This window comes from Tachyglossus aculeatus, chromosome X3 (genome assembly GCF_015852505.1).
Source record: "Tachyglossus aculeatus isolate mTacAcu1 chromosome X3, mTacAcu1.pri, whole genome shotgun sequence".
NCBI lineage: Eukaryota > Metazoa > Chordata > Mammalia > Monotremata > Tachyglossidae > Tachyglossus > Tachyglossus aculeatus.
The window spans coordinates 13,975,288-13,995,930 of record NC_052099.1 but is presented as its reverse complement, the minus strand read 5'-3'; the positions used below and the strand labels follow the sequence as shown (position 1 = coordinate 13,995,930).

The window sequence follows — 20,643 nt, the reverse complement described above, 5'->3', positions numbered from 1 at the left end:
ATGAACCCATCAGCCAACTCTAGTACTTGCGAATTTATTGAAAACCACCTTTAGTACCTGATTCTTTAGAGGACCCCTGGAAATTTCCTGTGGCGCTACAGAAGGAGGAAGTCAGGGGTTCTCTGCCCAAAGTGTCTAGGACAGTACGGGAGGACGGGTGATGGACTGTGAGGTGACGGGTGGGAGGTGGTTTGGGAAGGAAAAAAACCCATTCCATCTTTGCCGCCCTTTCCCGTGGAAAGACTATCCACAGATTACTCGGTTGCAACGGGAGTTCTCTGCCCCAAGATCCCAGGTTGCCATACGGCTTGCCGGCCGCTTTGCCTCCCGGCCGGTCTGATTTTCAGGATCGGCTTGCAATCCCGGTGCACGGCAATGGTTTCCAGTGCTCTGCACACAGTAAGCGCTCAAGAAATACGGCTGAACCAACGAACGCGCCTCGGGACAGAGACGCGGACCCGGATCTAGCCAGCGGAAGGGCAAAAGCGGATTACGACATCTGCGTTTGGGTTCCCCCCTTCCCCGCAATCTCCAGGCCCTCCCATCGGCCCGGAAACGGGGGCGGCCGAAGTATACAGGTCTGGGACGCGCGACTCCTGAGTTCAAATCCTGGCTCCACCCCTTACCTGCTCTGTGACCTCGGGCCAGTCACTTGACTTTTCTGGGCCTCAACTGATCCCCATTTCACAGATGAGGAAACTGCCTGCTCTCCCTCCCCTTTGGACTGGGAAACCCTATACGATGATGATTTGCTAAGCGCTTACTATGTGCCAGGCACCGTTCTAAGCGCTGGGGGAGATACAAGGTGATCAGGTTATCCCACAGGGGGCTCACGGCTTTAGTCCCCATTTTCCAGATGAGCCCAGAGAAGTCAGGCGACTTGCCCAAGGTCACACAGCAGACAGGCGGCGGAGCCGGGATTGGAACCCACGACCTCCGACTCCAAGCCCGGGTTTTTTCCACGGGGACTGTATCTGATCTGATTACACTGTCTCTACTCCAGTGCTTGGCACACAGTAGTGGCTTGTAAACCCCCCCCCAGCGCTTAGAACAGTGCTTTGCACATAGTAAGCGCTTAATAAATGCCATTATTATTATTATTAACAAAAACAATCATCATCATCATCAATAAGCCTCCCCCTGCTGCTGATTTCCTCACTAACATGGGGCAGAGTATGCGTTTTTGATATTTAGGCTCCGAACCTTTTCCCTCCTACTCCTTCCCTATCTATAACTTCCATATTGTACCGGAGCGCTGAGAGATGACGGGAAGAGTCGCCGTACCGAAGGGAAGGCGGCACTCTCGTTCACTCAATCCCATTAATCGAGCGCTTACTGTGTGACCAGCACTGTATTGGACACTTGGGAAAGTGCACTACAACAGTAAACTGTGGCACTCCCTGCCCACGACGAGTTCATAGTCCACAGTGGGGGAGACGGACATCGATACAAGTACATAAAGTTACAGATATGTACGTAAGGGCTCTGGGGCCACCTGTGAGAGGCGGAGCTGATTTCAGCTGTACGGCTGGACAAGGCTCTTTATTGGGTTAAACGCCTAAAAAAAAACGTCGGAAACGCAATACGTCTCCAACAATAACGCGGTAGACAGCAGGCACTGGAATAGCCGATCACGAAACCCGCGGAGTCTTGCCGTAACTAATGATAAAAAAGGAAGAGAGAGATAACGATAGTCGGTGGATTTCTAGCCTCTACGGTTTTTCAGGGCAGACATTTAGGCCGTGCTAGACTTCTCCCGGCTCCGAGCCCCCGGAGAGAAGGATGCCATTTTTCTCTTTGCATATTGCAGGGATTTTGCTCCCAAGACCAGTGGTCTCCCATTTCTTGAAAAATGCTTAGGTCACTCACGCGACTGATTCATTCACTTTCCAACGGCTGCTTCCCCACTGCTTTCAATCCCGCTCATGTATCCCTTACCCTGAAAAACCAAAGCAAAAAACCCTCCCCCTTCACCCCACAGCTCCCTGCAGTGATCGCCCCATCTCCCTCCTCCTATTCCTCCCCAAAGTCCTCGAGCGAGCTGTCCACACTCGGTCTCGACTCCCTCCGATCTGGCTCTCCGCCCCCTCGAAGGTCACCGACGACCTCCTTCGTGTCCAATCCTTGTCTCTACTCCATCCCAATCCCCCTCGGCGGCTTTCCGCGCTGTGACCGCCCCCTTTTTCTGGGAACGTTATCCAACTCCGGCTTCACCCCTGGTTCCCCTCCCGGCTCTCTGGCCGCTCACTCGCAGGCTTCTCCTCCACCTCCAGCTCCCTAACTGTGGGAGCCGTCAAGGCTCAGTTCTGCGTCCCCATCTCCGTCCACTCCCACGGAGAAGCCGCTCCCTCCCACGGCTTCAACCACCACCTCTTTGCAGATGGTTCCCAAAACCGCATCTCCGGCCCCGATCTTCCTCCTCCCCTGCAGCGCCGCATCTCCTCCGTGCCTAAAACGAAGCCCATCTTCCCACCCAAACCCCGTCCTCCCTCTGACTTTCCCGCCGCTGTAGAAAGCACCACGATCCTCCCTGTTTTAGGCCTGTAATCTTGGCACTACCCTTGACTCATCACTCTCACTCATCCCACATGTTCAATCTGTCACCGAATCCTGCGGGTTCATCCTTCACAACGTCGGTAAAATCTGTCCTTCCTTCTCCACCCGGAGCGCTACCACGGTAATCCCAGCACTTATCCTATTCTGCCTTGGCGACCTCTCGGCCTCCCGTCTCTCCCCACTCCAGGCTGTACTTCGCTCTGCTACCTGGATCATTTTTCTTGGGAAAAAAAAATATCCAGGCCAGAATTCCCCACTGAAGAACCTCCAGGGGTCATCCAGCCACCGCCGCGTCAAACAGAAACGCCTTCCCCGTTCAGCTCCCCGCCAACCCCTAACCCACATTCCCGCTCTAGCCTGGAATTCCCTCCCTCTTGAAATATGACAGACCATCACCCTCCCCACCTTCAAAGCCTTATTAAAATCACATCACCTCCGAGAGGCCTTCCCTGATTAGGCTCTCATCTCCCCCGATCCCTCTCCCTTCCGCACGGCCCTCGCACTTCCATTTGTACCCTTTATTCACGCTACCTTGCGGGCAGGGAACATGTTTTTTTGTTGCCCAAATGCTCTGTTTTGGTGTCCATATGTTTTGTTTTGGTGGCCGTCTCCCCCTTCTAGACTGTGAGCCCGCTGTTAGGTAGGGCCTGCCCCTATACATTCATCCATTCATTCATTCAATCATATTTATTGAGCGCTTACTGTGTGCAGAGCACTGTACTAAGCGCTTGGGAAGTACAAGTCGGCAACATATAGAGACGGTCCCTACCCAACAGTGGGCTCACAGGGGGAGACAGAGAACAAAACAAAACATATTAACAAAATGAAATAAATATGTACAAATAAAATAGACAGAGTAATAAATACGTACAAACATATATACAGGTGCTGTGGGGAAGGGAAGGAGGTAGGGCGTCAACTTGTACATCCCAGGCGCTCAGTACAGTGCTCTGCACACGGTAAACGCTCAATAAATACGACAATGAACGAACTCTGTGATCCTGTATTGTCCCAAGTGCTTAGTACAGTGCTCTGCACGCAGTCGATGCTCAATGAATCCAATTGATTGAGACGATCGCTCAATAATAATAATAATGATGGCATTTATTAAGCGCTTACTATGTGCCAAGCACTGTTCTAAGCACTGGGGAGGTTACAAGGTGATCAGGTTGGCCAGTCCCAGTCTTCATCCCCATTTTCCAGATGAGGTCACTGAGGGCCAGAGAAGCCAAGTGACTTGCCCAAAGTCACCCAGATGACAATCGGCGGAGCCGGGATTTGAACCCGTGACCTCGGACTCCCAAGCCCGGGCTCTTTCCACTGAGCCACGCCGCTTCTCGATGGAAACTCGCTGACTAGAGCTCCCGTTTGTGCGGAGCGTTATTCCCAGGGAATCACTTCCCGCTTCCATCAGCTTCACATTTCATGACCTTCCTAGCCCTGCATCTTTAGTCGGGCTCTTTATCCCAAGAGGCGGAGGAAGGGAAGAGGGAGGGCGGACGTCAGTCGGAGCCCTGTCCGATAGGAAGCACCACAGTGAAGCAGCGTGGCTCAGTGGGATTCGGAGGTTCAAATCCCGGCTGTGTGACTTTGGGCGAGTCACTTCACTTCTCTGGGCCTCAGTCACCTCATCTGGAAAACGGGGATGAAGACTGTGAGCCCCCCCGTGGGACAACCCGATCACCTTGTATCCTCCCCAGCGCTTAGAACAGGGCTTTGCACATAGTAAGCGCTTAACAGATACCAAATATTATTATTATTATTATTATAGTGTAAGTACAGTCCACACACACAGCGGCTGTACACCGTTGGATAGCTCCGAAGAGAAAAGCTGCCAAAGCGTCAGCAATCCCCTCCCAAATCTACCGGAAGGGTAAGGATTCCACTGCCCCTCTGCATCTACGGAGGTGGCCAGGATCCTCCCAAAATGAGAGAAAGAATAATACTAATGAACACATTTAAAGCTAATTAGTAGAAATACCCAGTCTGCGCGTTGCTTTTTTTTTAAAAAAGAAAAAAAAACAGGGGGGGCGGGGAGAGACTTCCTCAATTGTTCCATTCTCTTTCAGCCCGCCCACACAGATGTGACAACGCAAATACAGAGAAATGGACAAGACGCCGGACACGCACGCCTGGCGACGGACAAATTCTACCGTACGGGCAGATCCTCGAGACGGGAGCAGAGGGAAACACGGGGATGCGACGAGGCGGAATGGTTGGGAGCAAGGGAACGGCCAGGGGCAGGGAGGGGGAAGGAAAAAAAGCTGGCGATGGCCCACTTCAGGGGCAAAAAAAAAAATCACCGTGCAACTCCCCTGTCCCCGTTACTCAGGAGTCCCCGCTCTCTCTACGGCGACCGCCTCGATCGCTCGTCTCGCCCTTCGTAGGCCCGAAGACGGCGTCCAATGTTGCCAATCCGTACTTCCCAAGCGCTCGGTACAGTGCTCTGCACACCGTAAGCGCTCTTCCTCCCTTCAAGGCCCTGCTGAGAGCTCACCTCCTCCAGGAGGCCTTCCCAGACTGAGCCCCTTCCTTCCTCTCCCCCTCGTCCCCCTCTCCATCCCCCCATCTTACCTCCTTCCCTTCCCCACAGCACCTGTATATATGTATATATGTTTGTACATATTTTTTACTCTCTTTATTTATTTATTTATTTTATTTGTACCTATCTATTCTATTTATTTGATTTTGTTAGTATGTTTGGTTTTGTTCTCTGTCTCCCCCTTTTAGACTGTGAGCCCACTGTTGGGTAGGGACTGTCTCTATATGTTGCCAATTTGTACTTCCCAAGCGCTTAGTACAGTGCTCTGCGCATTGTAAGCGCTCAATAAATACGATTGATGATGATGATGATAGATGCGACCGAATGAACGAACCACATCACCCTGTATCTACCCCAGTGCTCGGCCCAGAGTAAGCGCTTAAAGGGCGCCGGGGGGGGAAACCATTTCTCATCGCTCCAAACATCCCCTCAACCTCTTTCCTCCCATCCTGTTGCCCTTTGTGACCAACTGTATATATGTAGGTACATATTTATTACTCCATTTATTTTAATTGTACATATTTATTCTATTTGGTTTATATGTTTGTTTCGTTGTCTGTCTCCCCCTTCTAGACTGTGAGTCGGGTAGGGACCGTCTCTATATGTTGCCGACTTGGACTTCCCAAGCGCTTAGTACAGTGCTCTGCACACATTAAGCGCTCAGTAAATACGACTGAATGAATGAACTGCTGCCCGCTCTGGCCACGAGCCACAGACCGTTGCCCAGATGGAGTCGACGCACGTGCGCGTACGCAAAAAGACGGAGAGCATACAGGCGCTGGGGAGAAAAGAAAAATATTTAGGTGCTGGCTGCCTCTTTAATCCTATTTCTGATTAGCAAAGTCCACGGGAGGTGAGGCAGTATGGAGAGAAGGCCTCTGGAAAACAAATGGATGGCAGGGGCGGAAAATATCCGAGGAGGGCTAATTTGGTTTGGTGACGAGGTGATGTCCGCTGAATGATGATGGTGACAGAGAAGAAGAAAGGATTAAGCACGGGCTACTTACTGAGCGCAGAGCACTGTACTGAGCGCTTAACTCAACTTATTTCACTGTATTGGTTAAATGTTTTGCAGAAGAGTTCGGGACGTTGAGAACAGGAGTCAAACCTAATTCCATTTCGGCTTTGGACTGACGCTCTCTTAGCGCTTCAGTCTTCCTCAATGCTAACACTTCCCACCCGCTTGCCACGGACGAATGTTACAGGGATTTACACTCGTTTGATTAATTAAGTCCCAGGCAAAGTAAACGGCAAAAAAAACCCCACACCTCTGCATTTTAGAGGGCAGAGGTTAGGCCCTCCCATGAATTTCGGAACCCAATAAAATTGTTCGTCTCTACAACTCGGCTAAAACCTACAATGAAGACGACCCAGGTTAATTTCATACGGTTCAACGGAATACGTATATATGTTCCCCACAGACTAAACTGGATTCACGTTTCTTAAATGCTAGCCCAAGAAAGGAACAAAATACATCGGAAATGAGAAGCCTGGGAGAGGTTGGCTGACTGGTGGGAAACTCGTTTAAAAAATGCAAATACGTAACATAAAATATACCCTGGAGAGCTAAGTCTACTAACCTCTACAGTCAATGCGAGACATGGTTTATCCAGCCTTGACCCAAATCCTCTGGACCACCAATGGAATTTGTTCATCCACACGGACATATGCAATTGTATTAAGAATCTATTCTTCTGATACCGAGAAAAGAAATAGAATTTTAAGGATGCAAACTTAAAGAACTACTATCTTTAAAAAAAAAAATAAGCACTTTGCATTTCTACCCCCAACATCTTTGAATTAAGATTGACATACAGAGTAACAAAAAAACTTGACAGCGATACCAGGATGAAATGTAGCCCAGGTCGGAACGATATTCCAGGAGATTCAAAAAAAATTATGAAATTATTGCTTTTAAAACGCCAAGATCTTATCTGGTCAAATTAACCCTTTACCTGAACAGAGCATCGTTCAGAGGATCGCGAAGATTTTGAGACCTCGATGGCGTCTCGGTGCTTCATTTAAACGGACTCGGGACACCCGTCAGGAGGCAGGGTGGGTTAGTGTGGGGGGGGAAAAGCCCAAGGCAGAGGGTCGGGGGACCCTACCGCTTCCCCGCTAGGTGCCCGGGGGCAAGTCGCTTAACTTCTCCGTACCTCAGTTTCCTTCTCTGTAAAATGGGGACGAAATACCTGCTCTCCCTCCCTCTCGGACTCAGAGCCCTAAGAGGGTCGGGGGCTGTGACCGATCTGATTATCTTGTATCTGCCCCAGTGCTTAGAACAGAGCAGGCGCTTACCGAATACCATCATTACCACTCAGTTCCCTAGGACGACGTAAAGCAATCATTTCTGATGATTCTTCAGGGACCTTTTTAAAAAAAACAGACGCTCCAAACACGAAAGAATGTGAATTCGTTTTAAAACCAAGCTTACCAAAACGTCAAGACGTTGCTAACTGACATGGGCCCAAAATGGTCAATGTTCTCTTCTCCGGGCCGTTTTATTTTCCATTAGGGAACCTCTACTTGGGGAGACGGGGCATCTGTTGCTCTCCAATCATCAGGTCAATTTTGCACTTTAGGTCCTACTGATTCAAGGAGGGGGAAGACACCAACCCCCTCCTTGCCCCGTCTAATGAGTACTACTTTATCCTAATCCTTCTCGACCTCTCAAATGTCTATGAAATCGTGGCCCGCTCCCTTCTCCAAAAACAAAAAATATATATATTACCAACCTTCATTCCACTGGGCGTTCTCTAATTCTCCCTAGCCCCCCCAATTTTATGGCATTTCATTCAAACGGATTTGAGTGCTACCGCCTGCAGATCACCGTACTAAGCGCTTGGGAGGGCTACGACAGAACAATAAACAGACACGGTCCCTGCCCACAACGAGTTTGCAGTCTTGGGGGGGCGGGGGGGAGAGACAGACGCCAAATGTCCCTGTGTCATCTCTTTAAAAAAAAAAAAATGGTATTTGTTAAGCACTTACTACGAGCCAGGCACCGGGGTAAATACAATCTAATCAGGTAGAACCCCCATGGGGCTCACAATCTTAATCCCCGTTTTCCAGATGAGGTAACTGAGGCACAGAGAAGCCATCTGCCCAAATTCACCCAGCAGGCAAGGGACGGAACCGGGATTAGGATCCACATCCTCCGACGTCCAGGCCCGGGCTCTAAGGCCACTTCTTCGCGGTCTCTTCGGCTGGCTCCTCTGCTTCCACCCATCCCTAAATTGGGAGAGACTGAAGGCTCTGAGTCTCCTGGTTTTCTGAATTTATACTCCCTCTGAGTTCATCTGCTTCTTGTGCCCCCAGCGTCCCCCTCTACCTGGGTGACCCCTAAACCTGTCTGGCGATCCCCAGTTTCTCTCACTCGCTCTCGGGATCTCGCCCACGGGGCAGGCACCTTCAATTCTACAGGTCCCAACTCCTCTTCCCTCTCGGATCAACTCCCTCACCACGCTCTCCCAACGCGGTTCACGAGACCGCCGTTTTCCATCTCTGATGGAGCGTGGTGGGACAACCTGATTACCTTGGATCTCCCCCAGCGCTCAGAACAGTGCTTGGCACCTAGGAAGCGCTTAATTCCATTATTATTACTGTGGTACCACCCTTGACTCCTCACTCTAATTCAGCGTTCACACTGTCAGTGGGTAAATCGTCAGCCCCCCCACCAAACACCCACACAAGCGCTCAGTACAGCGCTCTGCACACAGTAAGCACTCGATAAATACGATTGAATGAATGAATTTCCTGGATTCCCCCGGTTCACCTTCACTTCAAACAGCCACCTCCCTGGCCCGCCCATTCATCGTAACCCAGCTAGGTTACTGTAATAGACTTCTCAGGGGTCTCCGGTCCACGTTTCGCGTGGCCGCCGGGCTCGTTTTTCTAAAATGTCGTTCTTGTACACACCTCCCCATGGCGTGAAACCCTCTGACGGTCACCCAGTCCTCTCCACATCATTTTCGGGCACGCGCTCCATCGACTCTTTCCCCCCACTGCGCCTAAGCTCCGCTATCCCTTCCCGGCTCACCTCGCCGTTCTCGACTCTGCCTATCCGGAATTCCCTCCGCCCCCCCCTTCAAATCCACCACGCCGCGGCTCTCCTCGGCTTCAAAATCCTCCTGAAATCCCACCTCCTCCGGGTCCTACCTCGGGTGCCTGGCTCAAAGGCAGCGCTTAACGAACGCCGTCGTTACTATTACCATCACGGCAACCCACGTGAACTGGACTCACGTTCTCGGGGCAGGTACTCATCCGCCTTTCCACTCTCTTCTTCGTCTTACCTGTGAATTCTCGCGTCTTGTCTGCCCTGATAAACTGAAAGCTCCTCGAGGGGGGGGATCACCTTTCCTATCCGAGAGTCCACTCCCAAGCACGTTGCTCTGCACGCAGCAGGTGTTCAATATAACCGTCTCCATAACCCTACTGCTCAGGAAGGCTTAAGAGAGGGGGCAAACAACGCACGATGCGTCACTTACCTCGCTGCCTAGAAATTCCTTCCCAATGACAAAACCAAAGCCATCGAGTTCCGAAGTGATCGCTATCATGAAAAGGAGCGGTTTGGGAGAAGGGGTTGCGGGAGGGGGAAAGGAAGAAAGCTTCCCCAATTAGAGGTATTAAAAGTCAAAAATGACAGGGGCTTTTTTTCCAGTAGCTAGCCCAGAGTCTCACGTGACATACGAGACACGTATGCAAAACTGGACCCTTTAATATTTTATTTCACCGGCCGAAAAACTAAGACTCCCTATTCTTTGATCTTCGGATACCTCTTTACGGATCGCAAAGCGTTTGACTTCTGCCAACGAGTCTCACAGACGCTCACCCCGGGGGGTATCACCAACTCTGACATCAGGAGAGGAACCAAAGCTGGGAATGCAGTTCAGAGATTCCCATCGCCGGGGACTGGGGCCAAGAAGGAGCGAATGCCCCGATCGTTATTATTTGCTACTAATCAATCAACGGTATTTATTAAGCGCCCGGGCGCAGAGCACCGTTCTAAGCGTCTGGGAGAGTACGAGAGAAATCGGCGGGCACGTTCGCTGCCCGTAACGAGTCTACGTCTACTAAGCACTCACAGTGGGCAAAGCCCTGTACTAACTGCACGAAAATCAACTTAAACCCTCAGTCACTATCCCACAAGGGGCTCACAATATAAACACGGGAAAACAGCCACCAACAGTTGGAAATTCGACCATTTAAAGGTCACTAGCAAAGAGGTGAAGCAGGCTGGCTCTTGTAAAATCAGGTTCTGTAAAGCTGAATCATAAAGGTGGAAAGGACTCTGAGAAATCAGCTAGTACGGATCGTTTCGTTCTGAATCACCAGACCAGCTAGGGCAGGTGGTAGCCTCTTTCGGCGGGTTATTACTCTGAAACTCAAGGAGTTCTGCCTGATGACCAACCCCCCCACCCCCCGCCCCCGCAAAACTCCTTTAATTTAAACCCGTTTCCCTCATCTTCAGTCGGCATGGAGAGCAACTAACTGTTCAAATATGCAAAGGGTTATTTGGGGAAGTATGCGAAAGACAGACAGCTAATACGTTTTCTCGGCTCTAGGCTAAACCACCCGATTCCTTTAACATTCCCACACTGGCAAAGAGGAAACTTTCCATTCCTGAAGTCACTGTTGTCATTCTTCTCTCGACCCTCTCTGTTTTCCCTACGTCTTTTCTGACCGAAACTGGCCAGAGTGTTCTGATAGAGGTCTGACGGCGCGGGGTGGCGCGAAAGGATTCTTTCCGAACTCTTAGGTCATACTCGCGGGTATTTATCGAGCCCTCGCCGTGTACAGGGCCCTGTAGTCGACACTTGGGAAAAAATACAGATGTGTAAGAGTCACCGCTCCCGTGGCGCTCCGGGAACCGACGGCTAATCGTTTACTTTCTCTGCCGTGCCCCAGGAATTAACATCTCCTTGCCCCATGTTGGCTTCTTAATCATGGCATTAGACTGCTGACTCATTTGGCTGGTGTCTGCCTCTTTAACAACCTTGGATTTACGGCATTGGTTTTTGCCCCTCACACTGGGCCACATTTCACCCTGTTTGGCTGAGTTTATGACTTTTAGACTGGCCCAGTTAAGAATGTGCAAAATTCTATAAACATAAGGAGGCCGTTAGTTGCCCGACTGAGTGAGCACAGGTGAATCCCTCCGCTTACACTCGACGTCGGGGCGGCTGAAGCGGGCGGCTCTCACCCCCCTGGTTCTGAACTTCAGGGACGGAGGGGCCGACTCCCCGTTTTGAGGGCGGAGGGGAAAGGATGCGTGTTTGCCTTTCCCTCCCTGCTGCATCGTCGCCTCATCCTCTTGCGGGCCCTCTATTGCCTATGAAACCGTTACTAGCTCCAGCAGGGTTTGCGAAGTACCGTTTCAATGGGGAGTGAAGGGACGGGTTCCAACCCCCTCCAGCAAACGACCGCCTCCGTACATTCACGGACCTCACGCCTTCGGAAGTGCCGCGGGCCAAAACACCATACTGAACTTTAAAGCGTCCCTCGCCGCCAGGAATCAAACACCACGTTTTTACTGGTGAGCTCCCGTTTCATCGGCTGCCTTCCCTGGGTGCTACCAAACCCCAGTAGTCCCTCTGTCGCGGCTGAGGTACACACAGCTCCAGCTCTTTGCGATGTTTCGGGGAAAAAAACACCACCACAAAACCTGTTGTTTGGCTCTTGGTTACAACCCTATTCCTGTCGGAGTCCTTGATATTACCAAAGTTGACTGTTGGGGCTAGAAACCTGTTTCAGAGACCAGTTTCTGTGAGGGACTAACGTACGTGGCTACCTTTAATTCGCTTCATTCAATACGGGACTAAACTGCGCTGTAAAAGACACACCCACCCCACCCACCCATGGGAGCGAAGCGGGTATGAATCACAGTAGGTCTCTGTAGGATCGGAGTATCCGGCGACAAAAGAGAGAGGAAGGCCAAATACAGCCCGGGCTCGAATAAAATTGTACCGACCAGAGCATATGACAAAAAGATTCAATCGAATTAGGGCAATTAGGAGGTCAGAGTAAAGAGCCGCAGACAGCGATCGATTAAATGATTAAATTAGAGCAAAGGGGGAGAGATCGGAGATCGTGTGGTGGAGGACATACTGGTCGGAAAAAAACGTGCCCGTGACCATGTGGGACCGCTCTCCCTGCTACACTCGGGGGAAGGAGAGACTGGAATATTTCTCCTCCGCTGGAAAACCCCCAGATTGGTGAAAAATCCACGCTATGGCCCGGACTGCCTCTGACACCGTGCGTGGCTGCACAGACCTTTTCTTCCTACACCTCCAAACGCGTTCACACCATCAGGTGACCATTCCCTAAATCCCTAGCAATGTCCTAACCAAACACAGGATTAAAAAGACTCAACGTAGGAGGAACGAGCGTACGTTTTTCCGGATTTACGGCTGCTTTCGTCCCGGGGACCGTGGTGCAGATTCGGCCGGACGCCCGGTGGGCTTCAACAGACTCCCGCTTATCGTGGCGTTCGATCTGTCCCAACGTACGCTTTAGACAATTTACGATTCCTTGCTATTTAGGTGGGGAACGGTTAACCACCCACTAAACTATAAATTTTTCCAGAAGAGATGCTAATCAGCCATCTCATCCACCGCTGAAACCTAGAAGCAAACCTAGGCTTCCTTTTCTCAAATCGGGAAGCAGAGTGGCCTGGTGGAAAGAGCACAGACCTGCGGGTCAGAGGACCTAAATTAATAATAATAATAATAATTTTGGTATTTGTTAAGCACTTACTATGTGCTGCGCTAAGCGCTGGGGGGACACAAGGTGATCAGGTGGTCCCATGTGGGGCCCACAGTCTTAATCCCCATTTTCCAGATGAGGGAACTGAGGCCCAGAGAAGTCAAGCGACTTCCCCAAGGTCACACGGCTGACAACTGGCCGAGCCAGGATCTGAACCCACGACCTCTGACTCCAAAGCCCGGGCTCCTTCCACTGAGCCACGCTGCTTACCGACCGGACTCTGCCGGTTACCTGCCGTGCGCCCTTGGGCGTGTCGCTTCACCTCTCTGTGCCTCAGTTCCCTCACCTGCAAAACGGGGGGTCAATACCCGTTCTCCCTCCTACTTTGAAGGTGAAGCCCAAGTGGGACCTGATTTTTTCTAGCTTCCTCGGCACCTGGCACACTCCTTGACGCAAAGTAAGTGCTTAAATACCACAACTGTTAAATTTTCCTCCCCCTCTCACTCCACGACATCGGGGTAATATACCAACCACGTTGCAGAGCAGTGCACTGGACTCTTGGGAACCATAAAACTTAACCTAACCTTGAGGAGCTTACGGTCATCACTAAATTCTCAATGACATCAGTAAACTGCCAAGTAGGCTTTCTCACTACAAAAAAATGTTCCTATTTTTTCATCGCCCCCCCCTTCACTGTGATTTGTTTCCTTCCTCTTCTTTCTCACCTCCAGCCGCCCCCCCAACTTCCTGCCTGTTTGTTCTTTTCCCTGTTTGAGCTAATTTCAGAGGATGGCAGGGGAATGAAGAGTCAAAAAAGATCGGTTCCTTTTACTTGAAAGGTGGTAAAAGATTCATCTAAAATGGGGCTCGGGTACCGTCTGTATTTCACTAACTCATTTTCCCCTATTTGCACGAATAATCGGTAACCACAGTAGTTTCAGGATACTTTCCCGGCAGAACGGTCTAGACAGATCAGCCATGATCACCAGAGAGCAGGCAATACCTGGATTTAAGAAAATCTATCTTTCCTGGGAAATTGAGAGGTGGATATGGTCTAGATTAAAACCAAATTTTCAATGACGGGAAGGTTCCGGTACTTAGCGTCAAAGAATGTGGCCAGTAAATCCTTTAGGGATTAGGTTTTTCATCAGATTAGATCAAGCAGCTTTTATAAGAGCCATTTCACCATTTCCAGCTTCCGAGTTGCGGAGTTTCGGTCAAAAGGACTAGTTTTGCTGTTCTTGAAGAATTACCGACGATTACAAACGTCCTTGACGATTCTAACAATTCCAAATTACGTGAACATGATTTCCACTGTTAATTCAGAGAGAGCCGAATTAATCACTGGACATTTGATCTACTCTGTCCCATTTTCTGGGTTTATGTCAACCGTTTAACAGAAATTGTGGGATAGGTCACAGGGCAGATCTGTAGCAAATTATCACTTCTAAATTACCTGGGCAGGGACCGTCTCTAAATGTCGCCAACTTGTACTTCCCAAGCTCTGCACACAGCAAGCGCTCAATAAATACGACAATGAATGAATGAAATGCTTCTTTACCCCACCAATCCACTGCCCTACAAATGACCACAGTTTTGGGGTTGGGTTTTTTCCCCCCACCCCTGTATTTATAGGACACCTCGCAGGGTAGTACCCGGGAACTCAAAGAAGCAGCGTGGCTCAGTGGAAAGAGCCCGGGCTTTGTAGTCAGAGGTCATGGGTTCAAATCCCGGCTCCGCCAATTGTCAGCTGTGTGACCTTGGGCAAGTCACTTCACTTCTCTGTGCCTCAAGTTACCTCATCTGTAAAAATGGGGATTAAGACTGCAAGCCCCCGGTGGGACAACCTGATCGCCTTGTAACCTCCCCAGCGCTTAGAACAGTCCTTTGCACATAGTAAGCGCTTTATTATTATACCATTATTATTATTATTATTATAACTTGAATGAGGGTGTTTCTTTGGAACAAAAAAATAATTCCCAAAAATGTTTTGGCCACAATCTTGGCTAACCAACCACACAATGCTCTCTAACTATCCTAGCAAAATACCCCAGTTAACCCTCTTGGTTCCAATAAAACAGTGTCAAGTGAAGAGGCATTAGTGAAGTGTAGACTGTGAGTGAGCCCGTTGTTGGGTAGGGACCGTCTCTATATGTTCTATTATTTTATTTTGTTAATATGTTTTGTCTTGTTGTCTGTCTCCCCCTTCTAGACTGTGAGCCCACTGCTGGGTAGGGACCGTCTCTATATGTTGCCAACTTGGACTTCCCAAGCGCTCAGTATAGTGCTCTGCACACAGTAAGCGCTCAATAAATACGACTGAATGACTACGTTGCCAACTTGGACTTCCCAAGCGCTCAGTACAGTGCTCTGCACACAGTAAGCGCTCAATAAATACGACTGAATGAACAAATGAGTGTAGCCTTCCGGCGTGGCTCGGTGGAAAGAGCCCGGGCTTGGGAGTCTGAGGTCGTGGGCTCTAATCCCGCTCCGCCACTTGCCTGCTGTGTGACCCTGGGCAAGTCACATCACTTCTCTGTGCCTCAGTTCCCTCATCTGGAAAATGGGGGTTAAAATCTGTGAGCCCCATGCGGGACAACCCGATGACCTTGTATCCACCCCAGAGCTTAGAACAGTGCTTGGCACCTAGTAAGCGCTCAAATACCCCCATTATTATTACTATTTATTTATTTATTTTATTTGTACATATCTATTCTATTTATTTTATTTTGTTAGTATGTTTGGTTTGTTCTCTGTCTCCCCCTTTTCGACTGTGAGCCCACTGTTGGGTAGGGACTGTCTCTATATGTTGCCAATTTGTACTTCCCAAGCGCTTAGTACAGTGCTCTGCACATAGTAAGCGCTCAATAAATACGATTGATGATGATGATGATTATTATTCCATAGGCAAATGGGCCAGAGGCAAAATCTGTCCTCACCGTGCAAAAAGCTGACCAAAACAACATGAAATATTTTTAGCGGTTAAAAACATAGGTAACTTACACGACCAAGGCGTACACGGTAAATATATAATATCCGGAAGATAAAACACTGCGAATTTGAACAGGCAAACGTTTACACATAAAAACATCACTCCCTCCCCGCTTTCACACAGGGGCCTAGTCCACGGATCGAACTGGCAACTTCAATTCACCCTCTGTAAGGCCGCTTCGCTGCCCAGCTGGGGTCTTAATATATTGAATTTTGGGGATTCGCTTCGAGGTTACGGGCAGTGAGCCGAAAACACAACGCTCTGGGCAGCCTGGGCCCACTGTTGGGTCGGGACCGTCTCTATATGTTGCCAACTTGGGCTTCCCGAGCGCTTAGTCCAGTGCTCTGCACACAGCAAGCGCTCAATAAATGCGATTGAATGAGTGAATCGATGGGCCAGGACAGGCCATTAAAACGCCCTTATAACGAAAAAGCCATAAAAGAGCGTTGGAAAGGGGGGTCTGCGGGTTTGGCCACTTCAGCCTCGAAGGGAAGCGCATTTGGGGGGGGTGGATTTTAAGGAAATTTCATCTCTTTTTTTTTTTTTTAAATGACATCTGTTAAGCGCTTACTAGGTGCAGAGCACTGTTCTAAGCGCTGGGGGTGGATACAAGGTGATCAAGTTGTCCCACGTGGGGCTCACAGTCTTCATCCCCATTTTACAGATGAGGGAACCGAGGCTCAGAGAAGTGACTTGCCCAAGGTCACACAGCAGACACGTGGCGGAGCCGGGAAATGTGTCCTTTATTTTGGTCTAACGGTGTTCGTTAGGCACTTACTATATGTCCGGCCCTGCCAGCCTTCTCCCACCTGCCTGCTCTTTGTGGGCGGGAAATGTGTCCTTTATTTTGGTCTAATGGTGTTTGTTGGGCACTTACTAGACGTCCAGCCCCGTCCTAAGCACCAGCTAATCAGGTTGGACACAGTCCCTGTCCCGGACGGCCCTCACAGACCTAATCCCCATTTTACAGACGAGGTAACTGAGGCCCGGAGAAGTGACGTGACTTGCCCAAGGTCACCCAGCAGACGAGTGGCGGGGCGGGGACTAGAACCCAGTCCGCACCCTCCGCCGCCGATCTCCTCACCGTACCTCGCTCTCGCCCGTCCCGCCATCGACCCCTGGCCCACGTCCTCCCCCGGGCCTGGAATGCCCCCAATCCCTCTGCCCCTCTGCCAAGCTAGCTCTCTTCCTCCCTTCAAGGCCCTGCTGAGAGCTCACCTCCTCCAGGAGGCCTTCCCAGACTGAGCCCCTTCCTTCCTCTCCCCCTCGTCCCCCTCTCCATCCCCCCCATCTTACCTCCTTCCCTTCCCCACAACACCTGTATATATGTTTGTACATATTTTTTACTCTATTTATTTATACCTATCTATTCTATTTATTTTATTTTGTTAGTATGTTTGGTTTTGTTCTCTGTCTCCCCCTTTTAGACTGTGAGCCCACTGTTGGGTAGGGGCTGTCTCTATATGTTGCCAATTTGTACTTCCCAAGCGCTTAGTACAGTGCTCTGCACATAGTAAGTGCTCAATAAATACGATTGATGATGATGATGATGATGACTCCCAGGCCTGTGCTCTTAACTGTTCGACCAAGCGGCTTCTTGTTATATTGTACTCTCCCAGGTGCTTAGTAGAGTGCTCTGAATACAGTAAGTGCTCAGTAAATAGTCCAGTGCTCAGCACACAGTAAGTGCTCAATAAATACGGCTGAATGAATGACTGTTCGGGGCAGGGGATCCTAAGAGCTCTAAGCTATTTGTCACTTAGAGAAGCAGCGTGGCTCAGTGGAAAAAGCACGGGCTTTGAAGTCAGAGGTCACGGGTTCCAATCCCGGCTCCACCACTTGTCAACTGTGTGACTGGGCAAGTCACTTCTCTGGGCCTCAGTTCCCTCATCTGTAAAATGGGGATGAAGACTGTGAGCCCCGCGTGGGGACAACCTGATCACCTTGTCAATTCCCCAGCGCTTAGAACAGTGCTCTAGTAAGCGCTTAATAAATGCCATTATTATTATTATTATTTATTGGGCTCCATGATCTCCCCCCCCCCCCCAAAAAAAATTCCATCCCCCAACCTTTCCTTTGCCACTTCTGTACCAGGGAAACGGCAGCAGTGGCCGAAATCGCCTTTTAACGGTTGAAACCAATCCCAAATGATGGAAAAGTCAACCTTTAATCCCCCATCGAGTCATACCCACCGTACAAGGAAAGCAGAGAAGGCCTTCCACCACCTCAGTCCTGCTGGACTACATTTCCCGTCATGCTCCGGGCCTCCACCTCGGCCACTTCCGGCCGAGTCTCCGATTTATACGATGTCGCTATTTTTTTTCTTTTTTTGGGGGGGGACAAGTTCAGATTTTTTTCCCCGAGTCGAATTAATCGTCCTCTTTGCCTTTCTAAACCGACTTTGGGGGAGTTCGCCTTCCTGGATGTAAAATTTGAGGGGGGGCCTCCATGTCAGGATCTGGGCCTGAGGGGCCTGCTTGACCTTTAGGCGGGGATGACCACTTGGCTATGGCGTCGTAGAGGTCACGGGGGCCGGGCGAGTGAAAGGTCTCACTGGGCGACTGTATTTTTTTGCCCCCCCCCCCCCCCTTTTCCCTGCCAAGTCTCCGCCCGCCCGACCCGCAAGGAAAATTAGCCAAATCATCCCTGGGTCGCCCCGGCGGATTTGGGGTGCGGCGGGGGATTTCCCCCCCCCCCTCCCGCCGCCATGGCTGGATGGGCCTGGAAGGGGGCGACCCCCAAAACGGGGGCGGCCCCGCCAGGCCCGCGGCTTCGGTTGCAGTTGCCCACCATGACGGTGCAAACGAGAGGCCTCGGGGGTCGCCCCCCAAACCGCCGCCCCCCCAATCCGCCCTCCCGCCGCCTCCTTCGTCCGCCCCCCGCCGACTAAAGGGGGGCGCCTCCGACCTCCCCGACCCCGCCACTTACTGAGCTCGTCCTGAGAGGCCGAGGCGGCCGCGGCCATGTTGCGCCCTGAGGGAGGGAGGGAGCGGGCGGGCCCAGGCGGCGGGGGCCTTCAGGGCGGGGGTGAGGGGGGAAAGAGGGGGGACCCCCTCTTTCGCCCCCCGCTTCTCTTCCTCCTCCTCCTCCTCCTCCTTCTTCAGCGAGCCTTCCCCTTCCTCCTCTTCCGCCGACGGTTGGAGCGGGCCTCGCCCACCGTCCTCCGCCCGCCGTGGGCTCGCGACTTCCGTCCCCCCCAGCCACCATTCGAGGGCGGCCCAACCGCCGCCGCCACCGCCCCCCTCAACCGTCCCACCCGACGCCTCTCACTCCAGTTTTATATTTAGAAAAAGCTGAGCCATCTTCCCCCCCTTTTCCAATCCCTCCCCGGCTCTTCCTCCCTCTCCCCGCTTCGCTCGGGGAATAAACTAACCCAAGAGCTCCACACACAGCTGGGCGAAAGGTACTCGCCGACACTTTTCCCCGAGCGAAACCCGCATAACAGATTGAAAAATATATTTATTTATTTATTTATTTATTTATTTATTCGTGTGTGTCAGCATGTGTGTCCAGGGAATCTTCTCTTCAGTCTCCTCAGCCCCCCCCCCCCCCCCCCCGGTGCTAGCCAAGGTTGTTCCCTAAAGGAAACCCGCACAACAAAATTGCAAAATATATCTATATCTATCTAGATAGATAACTAGATGATAGATAGATAGATAGAGAATTTTCTCTTCAGTCTCTTCAGCCCTCCCTGGTACTAGCCAAGGTTGTTCCCTAAAGGAAACCCGCACAACTAAATTGCAAAATATATCTATATCTATCTAGATAGATAAATAGATGATAGATAGAGAATTTTCTCTTCAGTCTCTTCAGCCCTCCCTGGTACTAGCCAAGGTTGTTCCCTAAAGGAAACCCGCACAACAAAATTGCAAAATATATCTATAGCTATATAGATAGATATATAGATAGAGAATTTTCTCTTCAGTCTCTTCAGCCACCCCTGGTACTAGCCAAGGTTGTTCCCTAAAGGAAACCCGCACAACAAAATTGCAAAATATATCTATAGCTATATAGATAGATATATAGATATAGATAGAGAATTTTCTCTTCAGTCTCTTCAGCCACCCCTGGTACTAGCCAAGGTTGTTCCCTAAAGGAAACCCGCACAACAAAATTGCAAAATATATCTATATCTATATAGATAGATAGGTAGATATAGATAGATAGATATAGATAGAGAATTTTCTCTTCAGTCTCTTCAGCCACCCCTGGTACTAGCCAAGGTTGTTCCCTAAAGGAAACCCGCACAAGTAAATTGCAAAATATACCTATATCTAGATAGATAGATGATAGAGAATTTTCTCTTCAGCCCTCCCTGGTACTAGCCAAGGTTGTTCCCTAAAGGAAACCCGCACAACAAAATTGCAAAATATATCTATATCTATCTAGATAGATAGATGATAGATAGATACCTAGATAGATTGATTGATAGATTATAGAGAATTTTCTCTTCAGTCTCTTCAACCCTCCCTGGTACTAGCCAAGGTCGTTCCCTAAAGGAAACCCGCACAACAAAATTGCAAAATGTATCTATATATCTATACCTATCTATCTAGGTAGATAGATATAGATAGATAGGGAATTTTCTCTTCAGCCCTCCCTGGTACTAGCCAAGGTTGTTCCCTAAAGGAAACCCACACAACAAAATTGCAATATATAACTATATCTATATATATATCTATATCTACTTATATATATACAGGGAATTTTCTCTTCAGCAACCCCTGATACTAGCCAAGGTTGTTCCCTAAAGGAAACCCGCACAACAAAATTGCAAAATATATCTATATCTATCTATCTATAGGGAACTATCTATATAGAGAATTTTCTCTTCAGCAACCCCTGGTAC

At 50.0% G+C, this 20,643-nt stretch overlaps 1 protein-coding gene across 3 annotated transcripts in view; it reads right to left on the bottom strand.

Annotated features, from left to right (window-relative positions):
- The window catches only part of ECPAS (Ecm29 proteasome adaptor and scaffold), a 134,197-nt gene extending 115,411 nt beyond the window's left edge, over positions 1–18,786 (bottom strand). For 2 of the 3 annotated variants that reach the window (XM_038770203.1, XM_038770204.1), the window contains exon 1: positions 18,723–18,786. In XM_038770203.1, the coding sequence (XP_038626131.1) occupies positions 18,723–18,759 (37 nt within the window). In that variant the 5' untranslated portion in view covers positions 18,760–18,786. Of the gene's footprint in view, positions 1–6,678; positions 6,763–18,722 lie in introns of those variants that run through there. The other variant, XM_038770205.1, reaches the window with a different exon arrangement.
- Between the last annotated feature and the right edge of the window lie 1,857 nt (positions 18,787–20,643).